The 21,598-nt window shown below is 37.5% G+C and overlaps 1 protein-coding gene and 1 pseudogene across 5 annotated transcripts in view; both read left to right on the top strand.

Moving 5' to 3' along the window:
* Nucleotides 1-21,598, top strand: part of NUBPL (NUBP iron-sulfur cluster assembly factor, mitochondrial) — a 294,693-nt gene that overhangs the window by 244,502 nt on the left and 28,593 nt on the right. For all 5 annotated transcript variants that reach the window (XM_060004721.2, XM_060004720.2, XM_060004719.2 and 2 more), the window contains one exon: nucleotides 17,243-17,328. In XM_060004721.2, coding sequence (XP_059860704.1) covers nucleotides 17,243-17,328 — 86 coding nt within the window. The remainder of the gene's footprint in view (nucleotides 1-17,242; nucleotides 17,329-21,598) is intronic.
* LOC132419582 (HIG1 domain family member 1A, mitochondrial pseudogene) lies at nucleotides 9,054-9,434 on the top strand (annotated as a pseudogene).

Genomic DNA, 21,598 nt, shown 5'->3' with positions numbered 1-21,598 from the left:
TTTCTCCCAATCCATAGGTTGTCTTTTCATTTTGTTTATGGTTTCCTTTGCTGAGAAAGCATGCATTCTTTAAAGACAATAAATTTCTGTGTAAATTGGTACCATGATGATTGGCTGTTATTAATAAACTGACATTTAATGACAGCCTTCCATATATTTGTTTTTTATTTAATGATCACAGGTGTTATATTATCCCTGTTTTCTTAAATCTTTGAAGGGTTAAGTAACTTTCCCAAGACCACACAGTTACAGTGGGTTATAACTGAGGTTCATATCAGTTCTGATTGAGTTTAAAGCTCATGCTCTTAACCTCTACATCAAGCTGCCCTAATACAAAACCCAACAATATTTGACTCATTGGTTTTCTATGTTTAGTTCCGGTCCATTCAGCCCATTTAGGTTATAATTACTCTAATCTAGGCAATCTCTGATAAAAATAAATTTGTCAATGAATATGCCTAAACCTGTGCACCCATACATGGTGAGTATCCAACCAATGGTCTAGATTGGTGTCTCCTATATTCACGGTTTTTGCTTGTTTGTTTTTGACTCCTAAGAGATTGCTTTGGGCCCCTTTATACATCCTGGGAAGGTTGGAGGCAGTCTAGAAGCAGTCTCCTTTGGGCTTTAGGAGGAGAGCCCCAAATGATTCTTGGGAAGACCAATATTGTCTTTGGGCTGACCATACTGGTCTTGGGTATTTGGCTGGTTTCCAGGCACACTAGCTCTCAGTATAGCATTGTAGGTATCAGTGTTAATACAGTCATACTATGGCTTATTATGTCAATGTTAAAATTAATGGCAATGAGAAGACTAGATTTTCTACAGTCAATATGTCTTAATTTTATAATTAGAAAAAAATAGCAAACGAAGAAAGTATCCTACCAAAAGAATTTGGGGGGGACAGATGCATATGATGATTGTGTCTTTGTATATGTGTGTTTGCTAAAGGCTTAGTTCCTGAGGTTTGGTTTTATTCAGGCCAATGTCATTTCACAACTAATATATCTAAGTATATACCAGAATTAAGCCAGCTCCCAAGATTTGGATGGAAGTGCACCAACCAAAGGGTTAATGGCCTGGCTTGAACCATGGCTTTCATCAATTTATATAATCTGGAGCAGACTGTCAGAATCATGTCTGCCTTTCTAGACCTAATTGAATTATCTTTTCTCTACTTGTGAACCTAATCTTCCTTTCCTCTTATCATTGACTTTAGATCTCTTTTAAGATATGCTGTGTTCTACTTTTTCTTATGTCCCATATCCCACAAACCACATAAGCTTCTTAGACTCCCATTTGAGCCCCCCTGTGATTTGACTTCCCTTCCTTTCCCACTAAACTCCTTCATATACCATGGGATCACTCCCCCAAAAACCTTATATACTCACTGCCCCCTCTTTCCTTCCTTTACTTTCCAAAATCTCTAACTTAGCATACATTTGACCCTCACTTAAAATGTCTTTCCTCCCCAGTCAGTGGGTATCCCAATCCTGCATACCCTTTATTCTAAATGCCTACTACTTAGCATTTTCCCCAAACCCGCATTTAGGAAACATTTCTCCCTCTTTGGAATTCACATAGCATTTTATTTGGACCGTTCCTATAGCACTTCTTATGTTCTCTGTTCAAAACTTGCGTAACTGTGTTATCTTCTCTACCAGACTGTTACACCCTGGAGGGCTAAGGCTCTGTTTCATTCATCTTTGTGTTTCTCATGATGCTAAACTCAGTGCCTTCCTGTGACCACTCAGGAAATGTTGATCAATGAATGAGTGTTTTATCTGTGTTGGTATTATCTTCCCAACTAGGTGGTAAGCTGCTTGAATGCAATAATTTTTTCCTATTTATCACAGTATTTCTTAGAGTACCTTGGACAATGGCTTATGCAATTAATATTGATTGAATAAATGACAAAGCTAGTTGACTAATTGTCACTGTTTATGTGAACAGATCTGCGCCCCCTTATCTTTCTTACCATCCTGCTAACTCACTCCTGTGATCTCTCCCACCCCAACTGCTTTTACCTAGGAACTTCTTTTCTATGTGTAAGTTAAAGAAAGCATTTATTTTAAAAAACATACATTTTATTTCACTCTTCCTTTGAGAGAAAAATATTTTCATTTTAGGGATTTCTTTATGCTGTCTTTTTTCTTGTACTATATATAACATCCTTGTGGTTAGTTGATACCTTTTAGTATTAACTTTTTTTGGTGTCTGGGATAATAGTCTGCATGTGGGCAGTTGTTATTTGGTTACATGCAGGCTCTGTATTAAATTACTGGTGAGAATCACTAGCATTGCTCCATTGTAAGATAATAAATTCTTTTATTTACTTGCAGGGATATTTAGCAAGGTGTTAAATACCTCTCTCTTTATCCTTACCTGTGGAACACCTGCCTACCCCATAGACTTATAAGGATCGAATGAGATAATGAATATAAAAGCTCCATCTAAATGTATGGTATTTTTTAGAAACTACTTGAACACTTTAAAAGAGGTTTTCAGACAATGATGTCACAAGGAAAGAAAACTACAGGCCAATATCACTGATGAACATAGATGCAAAAATACTAGCAAACAGAATCCAACAGCACATTAAAAGGATCATACACCATGATCAAGTGGGGTTTATTCCAGGAATGCAGGGATTCTTCAATATACCCAAATCAATCAATGTGATACACCATATTAACAAATTGAAGGAGAAAAACCATACGATCATCTCAATAGATGCAGAGAAAGCTTTCGACAAAATTCAACACCCATTTATGATAAAAACCCTGCAGAAAGTAGGCATAGAGGGAACTTCCTCAACATAATAAAGGCCATATATGACAAACCCACAGCCAACAGTGTCCTCAATGGTGAAAAACTGAAACCATTTCCACTAAGATCAGGAACAAGACAAGGTTGCCCACTCTCATCACTCTTATTCAACATAGTTTTGGAAGTTTTAGCCACAGCAATCAGAGATGAAAAAGAAATAAAATGAATCCAAATTGGAAAAGAAGAAGTCAAGCTGTCACTGTTTGCAGATGACATGATACTCTACACAGAGAATCCTAAAGATGCTACCAGAAAACTACTAGAGCTAATCAATGAATTTGTTAAAGTAGCAGGATACAAATTTAATGCACAGAAATCTCTGGCATTCCTATAATATACATTAATGATGAAAAATCTGAAAGAGAAATTAAGGAGAAACTCCCATTTACCATTGCAACAAAAAGAATAAAATATCTAGAAATAAACCTACCTAAGGAGACAAAAGACCTGTATGCAGAAAACTATAAGACACTGATGAAAGAAATTAAAGATGATACAAATAGATGGAGAGATATACCATGTTCTTGGATTGGAAGAATCAACATTGTGAAAATGACTCTACTCTCCAAAGCAATCTACAGATTCAATGCAATCCCTATCAAACTACCACTGTCATTTTTCACAGAACTAGAACAAAAAATCTTAAAATTTGTATGGAAACACAAAAGACCCCGAATAGCCAAAGCAATCTTGAGAATGAAAAATTGAGCTGGGGGAATCAGGCTCCCGGACTTCAGACTATACTACAGAGCTACAGTAATCAAGACAGTATGGTACTGGCACAAAAACAGTAATATAGATCAATGGAACAGGATAGAAAGCCCAGAGGTAAACCCACGCACATATGGTCACCTTATCTTTGATAAAGGAGGCAAGAATATACAATGGAGAAAAGAGAGCCTTTTCAATAAGTGGTGCTGGGAAAACTGGACAGCTACATGTAAAAGAATGAGATTAGAACACTTCCTAACACCATACACAAAAATAAACTCAAAATGGATTAGACCTAGGGCTTCCCTGGTGGCGCAGTGGTTGAGAGTCCACCTGCCGATGGAGGGGACGAGGGTTCGTGCGCCGGTCCAGGAAGATCCCACATGCCGCGGAGCGGCTGGGCGCATGAGCCATGGCCGCTGAGCCTGCGCGTCCGGAGCCTGTGCTTTGCAGGAGCCTGTGCTTTGCAGCGGGAGAGGCCACAACAGTGAGAGGCCTGCGTACCGAAAAAAAAAAAAAAAGGATTAGACCTAAATGTAAGGCCAGAAACTATCAAACTCTTAGAGGAAAACATAGGCAGAACCCTCTATGACATAAATCACAGGAAGATCCTTTTTGACCCACCTCCTAGAGAAATGGAAATAAAAACAAAAATAAACAAATGGGACCTAATGAAACTTAAAAGCTTTTGCACAGCAAAGGAAACCATAAATAAGACCAAAAGACAACCCTCAGAATGGGAGAAAAAATTTGCAAATGAAGCAACTGACAAAGGATTAATCTCCAAAATTTACAAGCAGCTCATGCAGCTCAATAACAAAAAAACAAACAACCCAATCCAAAAATGGGCAGAAGACCTAAATAAACACTTCTCCAAAGAAGATATACAGATTGCCAACAAGCACATGAAAGAATGCTCAGCATCATTAATCATTAGAGAAATGCAAATGAAATCTACAATGAGATATCATCTCACACTGGTCAGAATGGCCATCATCAAAAATCTAGAAACAGGGCTTCCCTGGTGGCGCAGTGGTTGAGAGTCCGCCTGCCGATGGAGGGGACGCGGGTTCGTGCGCCGGTCCGGGAAGATCCCACATGCCGCGGAGCGGCTGGGCCTGCACGTCCTGAGCCTGTGCTCTGCAATGGGAGAGGCCACAGCAGTGAGAGGCCCGCATACTGCAAAAAAAAAAAAAAAAAAAAAAAATCCAGAAACAATTAATGCTGGAGAGGGTGTGGAGAAAAGGGAACACTCTTGCACTGTTGGTGGGAATGTAAATTGATACAGCCACTATGGAGAACAGTATGGAGGTTCCTTAAAAAACTACAAATAGAACTACCATATGACCCAGCAATCCCACTACTGGGCATATACCCTAAGCAAACCATAATTCAAAAAGAGTCACGTACCAATATGTTCATTGCAGCTCTGTTTACATTAGTCAGGACATGGAAGCAACCTAAGTGTCCATCAACTGATGAATGGATAAAGAAGATGTGGCACATATATACAATGGAATATATCACTCAGCCATAAAAAGCAACGAAATTGAGTTATTTGTAGTGAGGTGGATGGACCTAGAGTCTGTCACACAGAGTGAAGTAAGTCAGAAAGAGAAAAACAAATACCGTATGCTAACACATATATATGGAATCTAAGAAAAAAAAAAAGTCATGAAGAACCTAGGGTTAAGGCGGGAATAAAGACACAGACCTACTAGAGATTGGACTTGAGGATATGGGGAGGGGGAAGGGTAAGCTGTGACAAAGTGAGAGAGTGGCATGGACATGTATACACTACCAAACATAAAATAGATAGCTAGTGGGAAGCAGCCGCATAGCACAGGGAGATCAGCTCGGTGGTTTGTGACCACCTAGAGGGGTGGGATAGGGAGGGTGGGAGGGAGGGAGACGCAGGTGGAAAGAGATATGGGAACATATGTATATGTATAACTGATTCACTTTGTTATAAAACAGAAACTAACACACCGTTGTAAAGCAATTATACTCCAATAAAGATGTTAAAAAAAATAAGTAAAAGGTTTTTTGGGGGGAGGGGGCGGATAGTGAAATGTTGTGAATTACAAAGAGCCTTTATATGAACTTTGCATTTCTCCATGCCATGTTGAGAATGAAATTGTTTTATACTTGTAAAGAGACATCCTTTTGCAAAATTCATGGAGGCAGACCTGTACAAGCAAAAAGACCTTCTTTCTGAATGCTAATTAGCAACTCTTTGTATGTGTTCGATTTTGTTCCATGGGATAGATGACAAGCTTATTATAAGAATAAACTTTAACGAAAAAAATATCATCCTCTTATTTGTGTTAAAATCGTGTAGCAACAATAGTGATAAATGTGTTGACAGTAGTATTAGTGGCTAATGATTTAAATTTGAGCTTATGTGGACTGAATCATTACATACTGCAAGTGCCTTGTATTTGTAGTAATTGCTAGAGGGAAAGGAGACAGAATAGTGTGTGGCAAATAACCGGTTACAGTCTTTGGATTTACTCTTGTCTTGTTGAACCTGCCAAGGGGAAAAGCCAGAGTTATCAGTGCTGGTTTTGTTTTGTTGTTTTTCTTACTTTTTTTTTTTTTTTTGTAATACAGTTTGCTGAGTTTTTGCTTGTTGTTTGTTTCACTTGTAAATTAGTTGGTGCCATATATTGAATTGGGTAGATTCCATCGTTGACTTCCAAGTTTTTGTTTTTTTGTTTTTTAATGAATAGTGATGTACTCTTGGGAATTATTGAACACTTAACTGCTCATCCGTAATGGAAGAGGATTAATATTTCTTTGAGGAACATTATAAGTTCCTTGAAATTTTTGAAAATATATGCACTATGCTAGTATTTGAATTCTAATAAATGTTGCCTAAAATATTTTTCTTCCTTCCTTTGCTTCAACTAAGATCCTCTGTATGACTATCTGAAGACTATCTTAATTTGACTTTAACTCTTGGAATTAAGAGTTTATGCCTCTCATGAAATCTATGAAGCATATTTTTGTTTTTTGAGAGACTGGAGAGTTTTAGTAATTTATTCATATTAAGGTGCTATATTAGTCAGGGTCCTGGCTGGAAAGAGATGACACATCTTTAAAGGAATTAACAGTGGGTTTAATGAGGGGACTAGTTACCGAGGTGTGGGCAGCATTAAGGAAACAAACAAGAGATGGTGAAGTACCCAGAGACTAGTGACAGTAGGAATTTTTACTGTCTATCTGCCTGAAGGGGCAGAGAGTGAACTGTGTCGGTGGGACCTGGCGACTGCTGAAGCCATGGAGGAGGGGCTGCCTGTTGGGATTTGTGGCCACAGAGGAACAGAGCCAAGGGCAGAACTCCTGCAAGGCAGGGAGGGAGCAGTTGTGTGTGGTACTAATAGTACTAGAGCCTCTTTCTCCTCCCACAGCCTCCTATCCCGCTGATACCTCCTGGCAGACCCTTATTGAAAGCCAGAGGGTAAGGAAACTCAGGTGATACAGTCCACAGAGGTCAGCTACCTGGGCACTGATCAGGGCAGAGAATGAAGCAGAGCTTGGGGAAGGTGGAGAGGAAGGAAGTGGAGCACAGCAAGTGGAAAATAACCAGAACTTTTTTTTTTCTTCATGATCATCATTATAACTGTGAATTAGTGACTTGGAATACATGAAATACAAAGCAAAGATTCCTGCCCTCTAAAAGTTTGAAGCTAATACAGATATCAGTAGTACACTCAAATTAGTGAAAATCCATGCTATCAGAAAGCAAAATTTTACTGTCATCAAATTAATGAATAGAATATTTATATTGGAGATAAACTCTGATATAAGTATATTTTGTTGCAGTGGGGAGTAATGGATAGAAGAGTTTATTCTGATAGGGTAGAGTTATGAAAAAAGTTCTCCTTCACTTCATTAAGTAAAGATTGATGCAGGAATAAAACTTTTGGAAATGGTTCTTATAAGAGAAGCGACAAAGACTGAACACTCGCAAGGGGAGCAACATGATCCCATCTTGGTCCTCTCTCTTATTCTTCCAGGGGAGGGCAGAGAAAACAGCCAAGTAGTCCTAGTGTGGGGCCTGTTTTGATCTCTTTTCTATAGGGAGGGAGAAGCTACTGTATATGGCAGAGTAGTCAGACAATATGCTAAATATCCATGGGCTCAAGAGAAGCTGCACTACCAGACTGGCATTACATTATGAAAATGAGGCGATGCACTTTCTTCCTGTCTGGACTCTACAGATAGAAGGAAAGCCAGAGGCTTTTCTGCCTCTCATTCACTTAAATGAGATGGGGTGGGAATTTTAAATAAAGCCACCTTAATATTTCAGTCATCGTTTAAAGTGAAAGGCATTTATTGCTTGTGGAAGGCATTGGGCCTTTTGCCACATTAACTGAACTCCTATTCACTCATGATAGATTCTTGAGAAAAAGCTGTACAAATCCACACTAGTATTTTCCCCACCAACAGCAGTTTGGCCTCAATTATCTCTTTTACAGTAATACTCTTTGACTGCCAATTTGGACAGTAGTTTTTATAACATGAAAGCCTATTGGGGTTTGGAGAATCAGAAACTTACTGTTGCCATCATTAAATAAGTAAATGACCATGGGCCATATTTGGCTACTTTGGATTTTTGTGCTGTTTTTCCCCTACATTTTATAATTTATAATTACCTCAAATTGTAAAGCTTGAAACATGCTTGTACCTAATAGGTGGTAGACTTAGGTCATAGCTTTTCCTGGTATTCAGAGATAGTAAATCTTCATTATGTTTTCAGTTTGTAGTGTGAAACTTTAAAGGAGACAGTCAGTTTTGGACTTCTTCCAGGTGTCTTTCCGTGCAAATGTTGAACAGGATTATAATTAATGGATATTTGGCAAAGAATCGCATGATGTGGAAGAGAATTATTGTTTTAGCCATCAAATTATAAAAATTCTTTCCAAAATAAAATTGTTTTGTTGTTAGACAAATTGTAGCCAAGGGTTAAAGACTAGGAATTGTATTCCAATGTTTTATCCTTTTTTTTTTTTTTTTTTTTTTTACGGTACATGGGCCTCTTACTCTTGTGGCCTCTCCCGTTGCGGAGCACAGGCTCCGGACGCGCAGGCTCAGCGGCCATGGCTCACGGGCCCAGCCACTCCGCGGCATGTGGGATCTTCCCGAACCCGGGCACGAACCCGTGTCCCCTACATTGGCAGGCAGACTCTCAACCACTGCGCCACTAGGGAAGCCCTATCCTTTTTTTTAAATACAATTGTATTTATTTATTTTTATACAACAGGTTCTTATTAGTTATCCATTTTATACATATTAGTGGCCAATGTTTTATCTTTAAGGACACTCCTGGTACTCAGTCTGAAACTTCAGTCCTTGTTAGATTGGGAATCAAATTATAAAGCAAATACTGATATAATGCCATTGGTTAATGAACAACAATGTTTCCAATCTAAATTTAAGAAGCACGTTTCGAGAAGCCGGTAGGAGCCTGCGACGTTGTGCCGTTGTCCGAAGATTCTTCAATCACTATGTCAAGTGACACAGATGTTTCTCTTTCTTCATATGATGAAGATCAGGGATCTAAACTTATCCGAAAAGCTAGAGAGGCACCATTTGTCCCCATTGGAATGGCAGGTTTTGCAGCAATCATTGCATATGGATTATATAAATTGAAGAGCAGGGGCAATACTAAAATATCTGTTCACCTGATCCACATGCGCGTGGCAGCCCAAGGCTTTGTTGTGGGAGCAGTGACTCTTGGTGTGGGCTATTCCATGTATCAAGAATTCTGGGCAAAACCTAAACCTTAGAAGACGAGATGCTGTCTTGGTCTTGGTGGTGTTTGCTTTAGTTAGACATCTCATATTGAGGTTATATGTTTATGTTGAAAATAAATTCTGTGGGTTGGACAATAACATGGTAATTTGAATATTGGCTTCCTTTCTGGCAGGCTTGATTTGCCTAGTGACTAGTTCACTAGCTAGGTCATTCAGGGGAGTCAGATTAGCACAAAAATATGTCACTTTTTTTTTTTTTTTTTTTTTTGTGGTACGCGAGCCTCTCACTGTTGTGGCCTCTCCCGTTGTGGAGCACAGGCTCCGGCCATGGCTCACGGGCCCAGCCGCTCCGCAGCATGTGGGATCTTCCCGGACCGGGGCACGAACCCGTGTCCCCTGCATCGGCAGGTGGACTCTCAACCACTGCGCCACCAGGGAAGCCCAAAAAACATGTCACTTTTAAATGCACTTGGTAGTGGTACAGTGTCCGCCTTCTTAAACTCTTCTGATAAAATTAGTTGTAAAGAGGACAACATGCCAAACCTGAAAATGCTCCCAGTTGCTGCAGAATATCATATGCTTTTGATGTAATGTAGGAGTCCTATTTACCCCAGTTAATTTAACTCTTTCTGACTGCCTTGTGGACTGAGTACTGTTTTTAATGTCTGGTTGGCTCTTGAAGAACCCTTTCAGAATAGTGCACGGAATACAACATTATAAACCTCCCAGCAACTATGTGTGTGTTTTTAAACCAAACCTAAAGAGCTGGTAACAGCTGCTTTGAAGTAGTATCTGTTTGAGAATCATAGTTGTAAACATGAGAATAACTTAACTGTAGATCCCCGTTTAGCTGTTTTGTAATTGCAGAATTATAGTTTGCTGCTGTTATATTAGAATAATTTTTAAATGGCATTTTGAAATAGAAGTGTGTATTTTAAGTGCTAATGCAAAGGTAAATGAAAAATGCTTTTTAAATATGTGCAGTCTGTTTTCTCTGAAAGAATCATAAATGTTAAACTAAATAAATTGCCTGTAATGGAAGTGAAAAAAAAAGAAGCAGGGCTTTTGTATTTGGGTCAACATATATTATAGGTAGAAGTTATAGTATGTTAGTTAACAGTTCAAAGAAATAGCCCGAGAATTAACAACTTTTGAACTATGACATGGAAAGACCCAGGATTTTAAAAACTCCCAAATGATTCTTATATAGTCAGCTTTCAGAATCACTTTGTCTAGACCAGCTTATCTGATGTTTGAATTCCTTGATTATCTAGGCTGTGTTTGGATGGGATGCTTCTGATATAGTTCATTCAGTTTTGTCGTTGAAGAATTTCTAGGCATTTTCTTCATAATATGTCTGACAGCTAAAATTCCTTAATATCTTAAAGTTCAATGAATAGTTAATGGCCAATGGGTAGTCAGATTCATATTAGAAACCACTTTTAAATCTATTAAACATTTATATGTTGAAAAAGTGCAAGTCCCACAGTCTATCATTTAAAAATTTTTGCACTTTGTCATAGATGTTAGAAATTTGATCAGAGTTTGATGTGTAGCTCTGAAGAATGTCTTCATGTCTTAAGTATGACAGTATTTGGAAATGGAGCAAAGTTTTTCCATGTAAAGTCTCAGCCTTTATTTCCTGAAAGACACCTGGCTAGATAAAGTTAAGGTAATCAGGGTATAGCAGTTCTCCTCTCTGGAGTTCATGGAGAAAGAATATGTATAAAAAGGGATGTGTTTCATTATTAAACAGACAGCCTTTGGTGGTAGCTCACTGTGAGCATGGGCAGGCTGAGCTTCATGTGCATCTAACAGAATTTGAAATACAAAATATTACATCTAAGAGCCCAACATGAACAGATGCTCACAGAAGAGCAAAAGAGTTCTCTGAGTTGCAGAGAAATATGTGTACAACAAGTAGGCTCCCCTAGGTGTTTACTGATCAACATAATGATGGATTCAAGACTGGAGGGAAGCCAGGATTTTATCTTAACTTTACTGGAAATATCAGAAGTGGGGGGAGGATGAGAATGAAAGAGAGAGAGAGAGAGAGAGCAAAGTGTGAGCATAAGAGAACTGTTTCGTTCCACCCCAAGCTCTTTAGAATTTCCAGAAGCTTCACCTGTCCCCAGTGGTTCACAGTGAATGTAGTCTGGATCCCCTGGTGAATTCTTTGTTAGCATCATTAAGGTGAGGTGATTGGAAGCCTGTTGACTCCATTATTGAAGAGCCAATCTTTATCCCTAAACAGCAGATATGCATCCAGATTCCTTGGACAAACTTGAATTCTTAATTAAGTTCCAAAGTGCAAGTGCTCTCTCTCACCAATGATTTTGAAATACTGTGCTTTCCACTAATTATTGTGTTTTATAATTCTTTTTGGCAGCAATTGACATAATTTCCTGTAACAAAATTCATTTCTAAAGTGAGCAAAATGATTGATCTTTAAATTAATAAAGCATATCCCCTTTGTGACTGTAGTCAATTCTCTCTCTCCTCTGCAGGAATGGAGCATAGAGTCCAAAACAGTGACTCATGAAAGAATTACTTATATTCCCTGTTGAAACACAGTCTGTGGGTACATTTGATGTGACTTTACCTTTTAAATTATGTTTTACTTAATCTGATACTAATATTAGTGGGCATTCCTTGATATTAAAGCAAATAATGTTTATAATTCAGGAGGTTTGGGAGTTGTAGAGGAGAATGACAGGGGAGAGCTAAAAAATACCAATCTCCTTTATAGTCAGTAAACAATTGTGTTTATGTTAAGCTAGCAGAAAATGATTATTTTCTTTTGCTGCAAGTATCTTTAAATAAATCAAGGAGCATCAGTAGCAGTAAATATTAGAGCACTGTGAACATTAAGAATAGCAGTTGATTTCTTCTTTTAAGTCTTAGTTGCCTTTACACTGACATGTGCAAGGGCTGTATAGAATTACTCATCCAGGTATAATTATGGGCAGTTTCTGTTGTACATTTTTATTAGGTTCCAGCACTGAAGTTCTCAATCAAGCCTGGGAATTAGATACAATTTATGCCATGGAGACTTAGAATGGCATAATTGAGTAATTCCACACTGGTATAATTATGATCAGCCTAACATCTGGAATAATCAGTTTTAAATGCTTAACTACTGTGAACTCTGACCCAAATCCAGATATGCAGTTTTTTACTCTCAATACTCAAGAGAATTGGCAATTAAGACAATACTCAAAATAATTATTTTTTAGGATGTTTACATATTTACCAGAATCCGATAGACACCTAACCTCTTACAGTAAATCTCAGCTGAGATTTAAAAAGCCCTTACACAGATTACAACTTGGAAAATAACATTTAAACAATATTATTTAATTATTTGGACTTAGACATTTACCCTAGACAATGGATAGAAAATTCTCCATGGGATTCTTGAGATGGGTGTTTTATGATACTGTGTTTTTACCCCCAGAAAATAATTCCACTTATTGCAAACTAAACATTCTCTTTGTTGCTATTAGCATTCCTTATGGTCAGTAGAGGGAGCACAAGTTTTCTAACAAACCATCACAAACTGAAGTGACATATCAGTGATGGTATAAAGGGGAAAATCTAGGCTAGTTCATATTGGTTCATGTTCCAGGGTCCCTGAGAAAAATTAAAATTTATTAAGTAGAAGGCAAGAACTATAGAGATAAACTGTGATATCAGATATGGAGACCATGTTTTAAGTTGAGATATATTAACAAGAAAAAAAATTGACATAATTCCTTTAATATTTAAAAATATGTGTTGTGATGCACAGATTGGCTAATGATTAATTTTACTGGAGGTCTTGTTTGTCTTTTGTTTGCTTTATTTCTTTATAAATTCCAGAGGTCACTTTAGGGGTGTCTGAAATGGTTACTTGTATGATGTACTAAAATTTGGTATAGCAGAAGAGGTGTGATTTATGCATAAGCCAGTTATGTTTTTGTATTTTTTAACAAGGGCTAGAAATTTTTTTCTCAGAAGAGCATTCTAAAGACTGACTGCATTGTGATTAAGGACTTAGTCATTAGCTAAGGACATATATTTCAGAAAAAAAAAACTTACAAAAGTCTTTTATAATGTGGCTGATAGTTCCAATGGAATGTTTACATGTTTTGTGAGCATTTGATGGGACATGGAAGATGATTGTTGTCCTTGTCAAAAAGTTACTATGATATATGAGTGGTGCTATTTAGATCACAAAGAAACTCAGGTGGCATAGATGCTTATTTGTGATACTGTGTTAGGGTTAAGTACAGAGGAAACCAAGTCACTTTAATCCCTCTCTCTGGGGTCTTATAGCTATAAAAATAATGTCACCAAGCATTTCAGTAACAGTTTTACATTCTTCTTTAAAAATGAGACAGCTCTTTAAAATTAAATAGGACCAATGGAAATAGGGTCATTTTATAGAGGAGTTAATTGAGATGTATTGAGATTTAGTGAGCTATTCAAGATTGTGTAGTACATTAGGATAGTCAACAAAACCAGAATCCAGAGCTTTTGACTCCTGGTTCAAGAACTTACGAACTAAGAATTCATACAGTTGTAGTCTAGAATGATTTGAAAATATAGGAAAATTATTTAAATCCTGATCCTTTGTTAAGTGCCTGTTTTGTGCACAGCATTGTGTTACTACTTTTGTTTGATAAAAAATTGAGAAAAATCATAACCATCCATGAAACTATATTGTGCAGTGGTAATACAAATAGTGGACAAAGGGTGTTTCAAACAAAAAATGTTTATATTATATGAAAGCTAAAGGTACTTTTTAGGGCTAATGCAATAGAAAACTCCCTGCATACTAGTATATAGTTATGAGAGAATTTGGAGGAAATAGCCAAGGAGGTTTTGCTTCCATGTGAAGAGAATGGCTCTGAGACTGAGGGGCCATAATTTTTGGAGGAGGTAGTCTTTCACACTTGCTTAAATAGGATTACTGAGGCAGTCAGGTTGAACAGGGGTGGTTTGGGAAACTATAGTTAAGAGGGAATGCTAAATCATATAATCGGAGAGATAGCTTGAAGACTGTCTGTCCTTGCATTAATTTTACAGCTAAGGAAACTGAGACCTGAGTGATTCTGAGTTATTTGCCCAATGTTAGTCACACAGGTGGATGGGGGTAGAACTGGAATTAGTTCCCCTCCAAATGCCTGGATATGATAACAGAATCTAGAAGGAGGCAATTTATGGAGATACATTGGTTGTAAAGAGTAGAGTTGAGTACACTTTTGCAGAGAGGTTATTTCCATCAATCTTTAAAAGAGGGAAAAGAGAAATGTTAATTCATTTTTGGTTTTTTTGGAAGAATAAATCAGAATAGAAGAATGTAGTGATCCATGGAACAAATTGAAAAGTAGGATGAGCTGCCTGATGGCAAATATGAAAATGACCTTGCTAGCAACTTCTAAGACATTTGTATTAATAACAATATTAAAGATAACAAAAATGGTGTTACCAACACAGCTACCATTTATTGAATGTTTACCCTGTGGCATCATGTCAAGTATCTTATGTACCTTAGTTCATTAAATTATTGCACCCTGTGACCTGAGTATTACTATGCCATTTTGTAGATGAAGAAACTGAATCTCAAAGAGATTAAGTTATTACCCTGGTCACACCAGTAGTCAGCTATGGAATAAAAATTTGAATACTGATTCTGTTTGAATTCCAAAGCTAGTGTTTCTGAAACTTGACTAATGAAAAGACCCTCTTTCTAAAGGAAAATAATCTGCCCCATGCCCCAAATAGACTTATTTTTATTATTAGACTACTTTAAGCATAAACACAGATTCCCTAAACTTATAGCTCTTATATAATTTTTTAAAACTAAAAAAATAACATATTAAATTCAAGCAAACTTACAAGATCAATAAAATTCAAATTAATGATAATAATATGAAAGATGAAGTTTTTGCTGAAATGAAAATACCAATTGCAAGATGAATTTGTAGCTAAATACTATTGCACAACTGTTGGTGGGAATGTAAATTGATACAGCCACTATGGAGAACAGTATGGAGGTTCATTAAAAAACTAAAAATAGAACTACCATATGACCCAGCAATCCCACTACTGGCATATACCCTGAGAAAACCATAATTCAAAAAGAGTCATGTACCACGATGTTCATTGCAGCACTGTTTACAATAGCCAGGACATGGAAACAACCTAAGTGTCCATCGACAGATGAATGGGTAAAGAAGATGTGGAACATATACAATGGAATATTACTCAGCCATAAAAAGAAACGAAATTGAGTTATTTGTAGTGAGGTGGATGGTCCTAGAGTCTGTCATACAGAGTGAAGTAAGTCAGAAAGAGAAAAACAAATACCGTATGCTAATATGTATATATGGAATCTAAAAAAAATAAAATAATGGTCACGAAGAACCTAGGGGCAGGACGGGAATAAAAATGCAGACCTACTAGAGAATGGACTTGAGGACACGGGGAGGGGGAAGGGTAAGCTGGGACAAAGAGAATGACATGGACATATATACACTACCAAATGTAAAACTGATTTTACAGTTTTGGGAAGCAGCCGCATAGCACAGGGAGATCAGCTCGGTGCTTCGTGACCACCTAGAGGGGTGGGTTAGGGAGGGTGGGAGGGAGGGAGACGCAAGAGGGAAGAGATACGGGGATATATGTATATGTATAACTGATTCACTTTGTTATGAAGCAGAAACTAACACACCATTGTAAAGCAATTATACTCCAATAAAGATGTTAAAAAAGATGTTAAAGACGTTATTGCACAGTTCTTCTGAGTTTGGCGTGCCTATATTGCTACATGCTTTGTGAGAACTTGGTTCCACTTCCACTTTCCTCTATTCTTAACTTTTTCAAATTATCCCTTCTGACAGTACTCTTTAATAGTATCATTTGCTCTTCACTTGGTGTCATCAGTTATTTATTGTTAATTTTACCTCTGTTCTCCTTAGCTGGGACAAAGAACTGCCAATTTGATGGTTTGGATGCTGAAATGTCATGGCAGTGTATATTTAGTTATAAGATGATGGTCATCCAGGTGATCTGGGATATGTTCATTTTTTTCAGTTTATCATCTAGAAGAAACCACAAAACTTAAGAAATTCATAGTGTCTACAAATCATAACCAGGTCTCTGGTGTTTCCACTTCCAGAAAAAATTGCACTGCCCTTTCCCTCAAAACTCTCAAAACCATCTTGTTTCTGTGAGATAATAGTGGAGACCCAGGAAAGCCTCCATCTCCATCTACTCTCAGTGCTGCCTTAGTTCAGGCTACCACTGTTTTGCATCTGAACTTCTGCCACAGCTCCTAGTTTTACCCCACCAGACTATTCTCCACAGTGTATTCTACACTAGTGAGTTTTCTGTAATACAAACTTTTAGAACTCAGCTTAGCTACCACTTTTTTCTGGAAACTTTGCCCCATTTCTTCTTATCACCTGCTTCCTGACCCTATCCATTATCACCTTTGCTATCCTCTCCCCTAGATTGAATTAGTTACCTTTCCTTTATTCTTGTTTTATAACTCCATAACATTCTAGGCCTACCTTATTAAAATGCTTAGCACATTGTGTTGAATCCTTAATTTTGGGTCTCCCCAAGTAGGGTGTTAGGTTCTTGAAAGTGAAGCCTACGTTGTACATCTTTTACGTAGCACATTGTCTGAAAAGGAGGAAGGTTCTGATGATACAGCTGTGACCTTGAATCACAGGTCAGTTGTACTTTTAGGAGGAGTCAAAAATATGCAAGAGCAAAGTAGACATTTCCTTGTCTTTCCCATTCATGTATGTGAAATTTATACAAATTACCTAAATAGTTAATATAGTAGACTCTTTGAGTGTATAATCAACATAATTTTGGAAGTAATCTTTCCATAAGGAATTATATGATAGCATCATTTTGCTCTCTTTTTGTGTTCTTTTGGTTAGGAGCTGTGATTATCTCCACGCCCCAGGACATTGCATTGATGGACGCACATAAGGGAGCTGAGATGTTTCGAAAAGTCCACGTGCCTGTAAGCATTTACACCTTCATTGTTGCAAAAATCTGAAACACTTCTAACTGAAAAAGCAAATCATGGAGAAATACAATCCAAATGTTAATTTAGTTCTGTGCAGAAATCTGTATGAACACCCTACTTCATTTTGATGGTCACTCTAAAAACACATATATAGGCACAAACATATATGCATGTTATATTAATCAAGGAGAATTCTAGAACATCCTTCAGGCATGCATTTTCTGAACAAGTACTACCTTTCTCAACTATTTGTAGCTATCACTGAAAAAATAATAATAAGAGAATTTTAAGAAATTATTTAGATAGATACACTTGAACAGATCACTGATGGGAAACAGGTGAAAAAGATAACCTTTTTCCTTCTGTCTTCTACAGTTTAACTCATTTGTAACTCACCATTTTCTTGAAAGTATCTAAGAATTTTGTATACAAAAATGGCAAAAAAATAAAAAATACAAAAATAAGAGAAAGGACAATTAAAATCAGGTGGAGTCAGAAGTGAAGTCTGTAAATAACTTGCATGCCATTAGGGGACTTAAATACATGCTAGAAGTATGCCATGAATTTTGCAGCAGCCACAGGGAAAGAAACATAGGACCATTATACAACTGTCCATTTCCATGAGGTTAAAAGAGAGCTTGAAGCACTATTTACAATAGCCAAGACATGGAAGCAACCTAAATGTCCATCGACAGATGAATGGATAAAGAAGATGTGGTGCATATATACAATGGAATATTACTCAGCCATCAAAAAGAATGAAATAATGCCATTTGTGCCTATATGGATGGACCTAGAGATTATCATACTAAGCGAAGTAACTCAGAAAGGGAAAGGTAAATACCATATGATATCACTTGTATGTGGAATCTAAAGTACAATACACATCAACATACCTACGAAACAAAAACAGACTCAAAGACATAGAGAACAGACTCGTGGTTGCCAAGGGGGTTGGGGGGTAGGGGAGGGAAGGAACAGGTGTTTGGGATTAGCAGATGCAAACTGTTATATACAGGATGGATAAACAACAAGGTCATACTGTATAGGACAGGGAACTATATTCAATGTCCTGTGATAAACCATAATGGAAAAGAATATGAAAAAGAATATATATATATGTATGTATGTATAACTGAGTCACTTTGCTATATAGAAGAAATTAACACAACATTGTAAATCAACTATACTTAAGTAAAATTAAAAAAAAAAAAGCTTGCTGCTCAAGAGAAGCAGAGGTGAGAGAAGAGAGGTATAACTCTCCAGGTCCTTAGAAATAAAAGAAACCCTGTATGTAATGAACACATTTTTGTCACCTTTGTAACCATAAATAGAGGGTTCTTCCTCCTAGTGTGCCTCATCAAAATCAAGTGGACTTGTGCCAGAGAGTGGTTTAGAACAAGCATTTCAGTAAGAAGCCAACATGATGCTTCCATCTCTATGGCTCCTAGTGGCCTTGCTTAATTCAGGGTTAGATTTTTGAGCTTATAGAGCAGAGCTTTTTGGTTTTATTTTCCATGATGGTTTATTACAGGATATTGAATATAGTTCCCTGTGCTATACAGTAGGACCTTGTTGTTTATCCACTCTATATATAATAGTTTGCATCTGTTCACCCCAAACTCCCAGTCCAAACCACACCCCCACAATCACAGGTGTGTTCTCTATGTCTGTGAGTCTGTTTCTGTTTCATAGATAAGATCATTTGTGCCACACTTCAGATTCCACATTTAAGTGATATTATATGGCATTTATCTTTCTCTTTCTGACTTATTCTACTTAGTATGATAATCTCTAGGTCCATCCATGTAGGCGCAAATGACATTATTTCATTCTTTTTGATGGCTGAGTAATATTCAGTTGTATATATATATACCACATCATCTTTATCCATTCATCTGTCAGTGGACATTTAGGTTGTTTCCATGTCTTGGCTCTTGTAAATAGTGCTGCTATGAACATTGAGGTGTGTGTATTTTTTGAATTACAGTTTTGTCCGGATATATGGCCAGGAGTAGGATTGCTGGATCATATGGCAACTCTATTTTTAGTTTTTGAGGAGCCTTCATACTGTTCTCCATAGTGGCTGCACCAACTTACATTCCCACCAACAGTATAGGAGAGTTCCTTTTTCTCCACACCATCCAGCATTTGTTATTTGAAGACTGTTTAATGATGGGCATTCTGTGATGGTATCTCTTTGTTAGTTTTGATTTGCATTTCTCTAATAATTAACCATGTTGAGCATCTTTTCATGTGCCTATTGGTCGTCCATATGTCTTCTTTGGAGAAATGTCTATTTAGGTCTTCTGCCCATTTCCTGATTGAGTTGTTTGTTTTTTTGTTGTTAGTTGTATGAGCTGTTTGTATATTTTGGAAATAAGCCCTTGTCAGTTGTATCATGTGCAAATATTTTCTCCCAGTCCATAGGTTGTCTTTTCATTTTGTTTATGGTTTCCTTTGCTGTGCAAAAGCTTGTAAGTTTGATTAGGTTCCATTTGTTTATTTTTCCTTTTATTTCTTTTGCCTTAGGAGACTGACCTAAGAAAACATTGCTACAGTTTATGTCAGAGAATGTTTTACCTATGTTCTCTTCTAGGAGTTTTATGGTGTGATGTCTTATATTTGTCTTTAAGCCATTTTGAGTTCATTTTTATATATGGTGTGAGGGTGTGTTTTAACTTCGTTGATTTACATGTAGTTGTACAGCTTTCCCGACACCATTTGCTGACTAGATTGTCACTGTACATTCTTGCTTCCTTTGTGGAAGATTCATTGACTCTAGCTGTGTGGTTTTATTTCTGGGCTCTCTATTCTGTTCCATTGATCCGTATGTCTGTTTTTGTGCCTAGAGCAGAGCTTTTTAGACTGTAGCCAGGGATTAGCTTCAGAGGGTCTCATGATTCTCTCTCCTTCCCCATCCCCACCAAATTGTACACTTTGTGTTTGTTTTGGTATGGAGAGAATTCTTCAATGAGAGCATGATGCAGTATAAGAACCAATGATGTATTAGAATGAATAGACTCTCAGGGAAGCTTTTGTAAATGTTTTTTATCTCAGGGGAGCTTCTGAAAAGTATAAAATTGTAGAGTAGTGGAGTTGAGATGATCCTCTTCAACAAGTACCTGTTCTCCCTTGCCAGTTAGTGCAGACCTGTACACAGTTAGTAAGCCATGGAGCTCTGGTTGGATCAACATGCCCTTATGAAAATTGAGGACCCTGGAAAAGATGATGCCTGTGTGCTTACCTCCTAGTTGATTTGAGGGTATTCTCACTAGCAGAGTCGGAAAATGTTTGAGGGCCTGGTTTTGTATGAGGATAAATGAGTGATAAAACCCCCCATGGTGTTCTGTGTTTGAAGTTTAGCTTGGAAAAATTTTAAAGCAATGGTAACCAAATGCCCATTTCAGATAGAAAACTGTCTCAATGAAGCACTTAGTTTAACAGTATTATTTCCTGTTATGCCCTCCAAGATAAACGAGATGCAAGTAATGCCTACTCAGATAACTAAGATTACTCATATGAGATTTTAAACTATAAATCACAAAGTTAGAGCTATCCACCAAAAATTATGAGAACAAATAATTCATAATCCTTCTTACTGCCACTTCAAGGTCAGGATAATAGCCATTCTATCAGCATTTAAGTGAATGCTTAGCTTCTCATTCCTGTAAGATGAGGGTGGAGGCATGTGTCCAGCTCACTCTAAAGCATCATGAAATCCTTGAGAGAAAAGTTTTTAAAAGAGAAGAAGCCAGACTTTTGTTAGGTGGGTGCCACTGAAGGATAAAAGTTGAGGCTGTCAGCAAGGAAGTATTCCAGGTGAAGGATCTTGGGCTGCACAAGGCTCATAGGACCAGTGGAGGATTAGTTTTGGAGTAAAGGAGCTGTTTGTGATCTGAAAGTGGATGTCGGAGTGTAAGTTTGCAGAGTCGGAGCAGTCCTGGGTCACGACAAGGTATAGGATATGATTGCTCATGGATGTGTGGGGCTGAAGAGGAGTGGAAATGAAAGTCATTGGAAATGCATACTCCCTCTATTATTTTTTGACTCTTACTGTACCTTTATTATAGCCCTCATTTTTCACCCGTTTTAGTTATTTGCCTTCTAAACAGCAAAAATTTGAAAAAAGAGGGAGAATGTCTTAATCATCTCTTAACCTGCAGAGCAAGACAGGTGCTCAGTAATCTTTGCAAGTGAATGAGTGAGAACTTCCCAGCAGAGAGCTCTGTAAGCAGTTGGAGGACAGCCACTGTATAGCTGC

Source organism: Delphinus delphis, chromosome 2 (genome assembly GCF_949987515.2).
Source record: "Delphinus delphis chromosome 2, mDelDel1.2, whole genome shotgun sequence".
Lineage (NCBI taxonomy): Eukaryota > Metazoa > Chordata > Mammalia > Artiodactyla > Delphinidae > Delphinus > Delphinus delphis.
The sequence above is the reverse complement of the archived record's forward strand: the minus strand, read 5'-3'. Positions and strand labels throughout refer to the sequence as shown.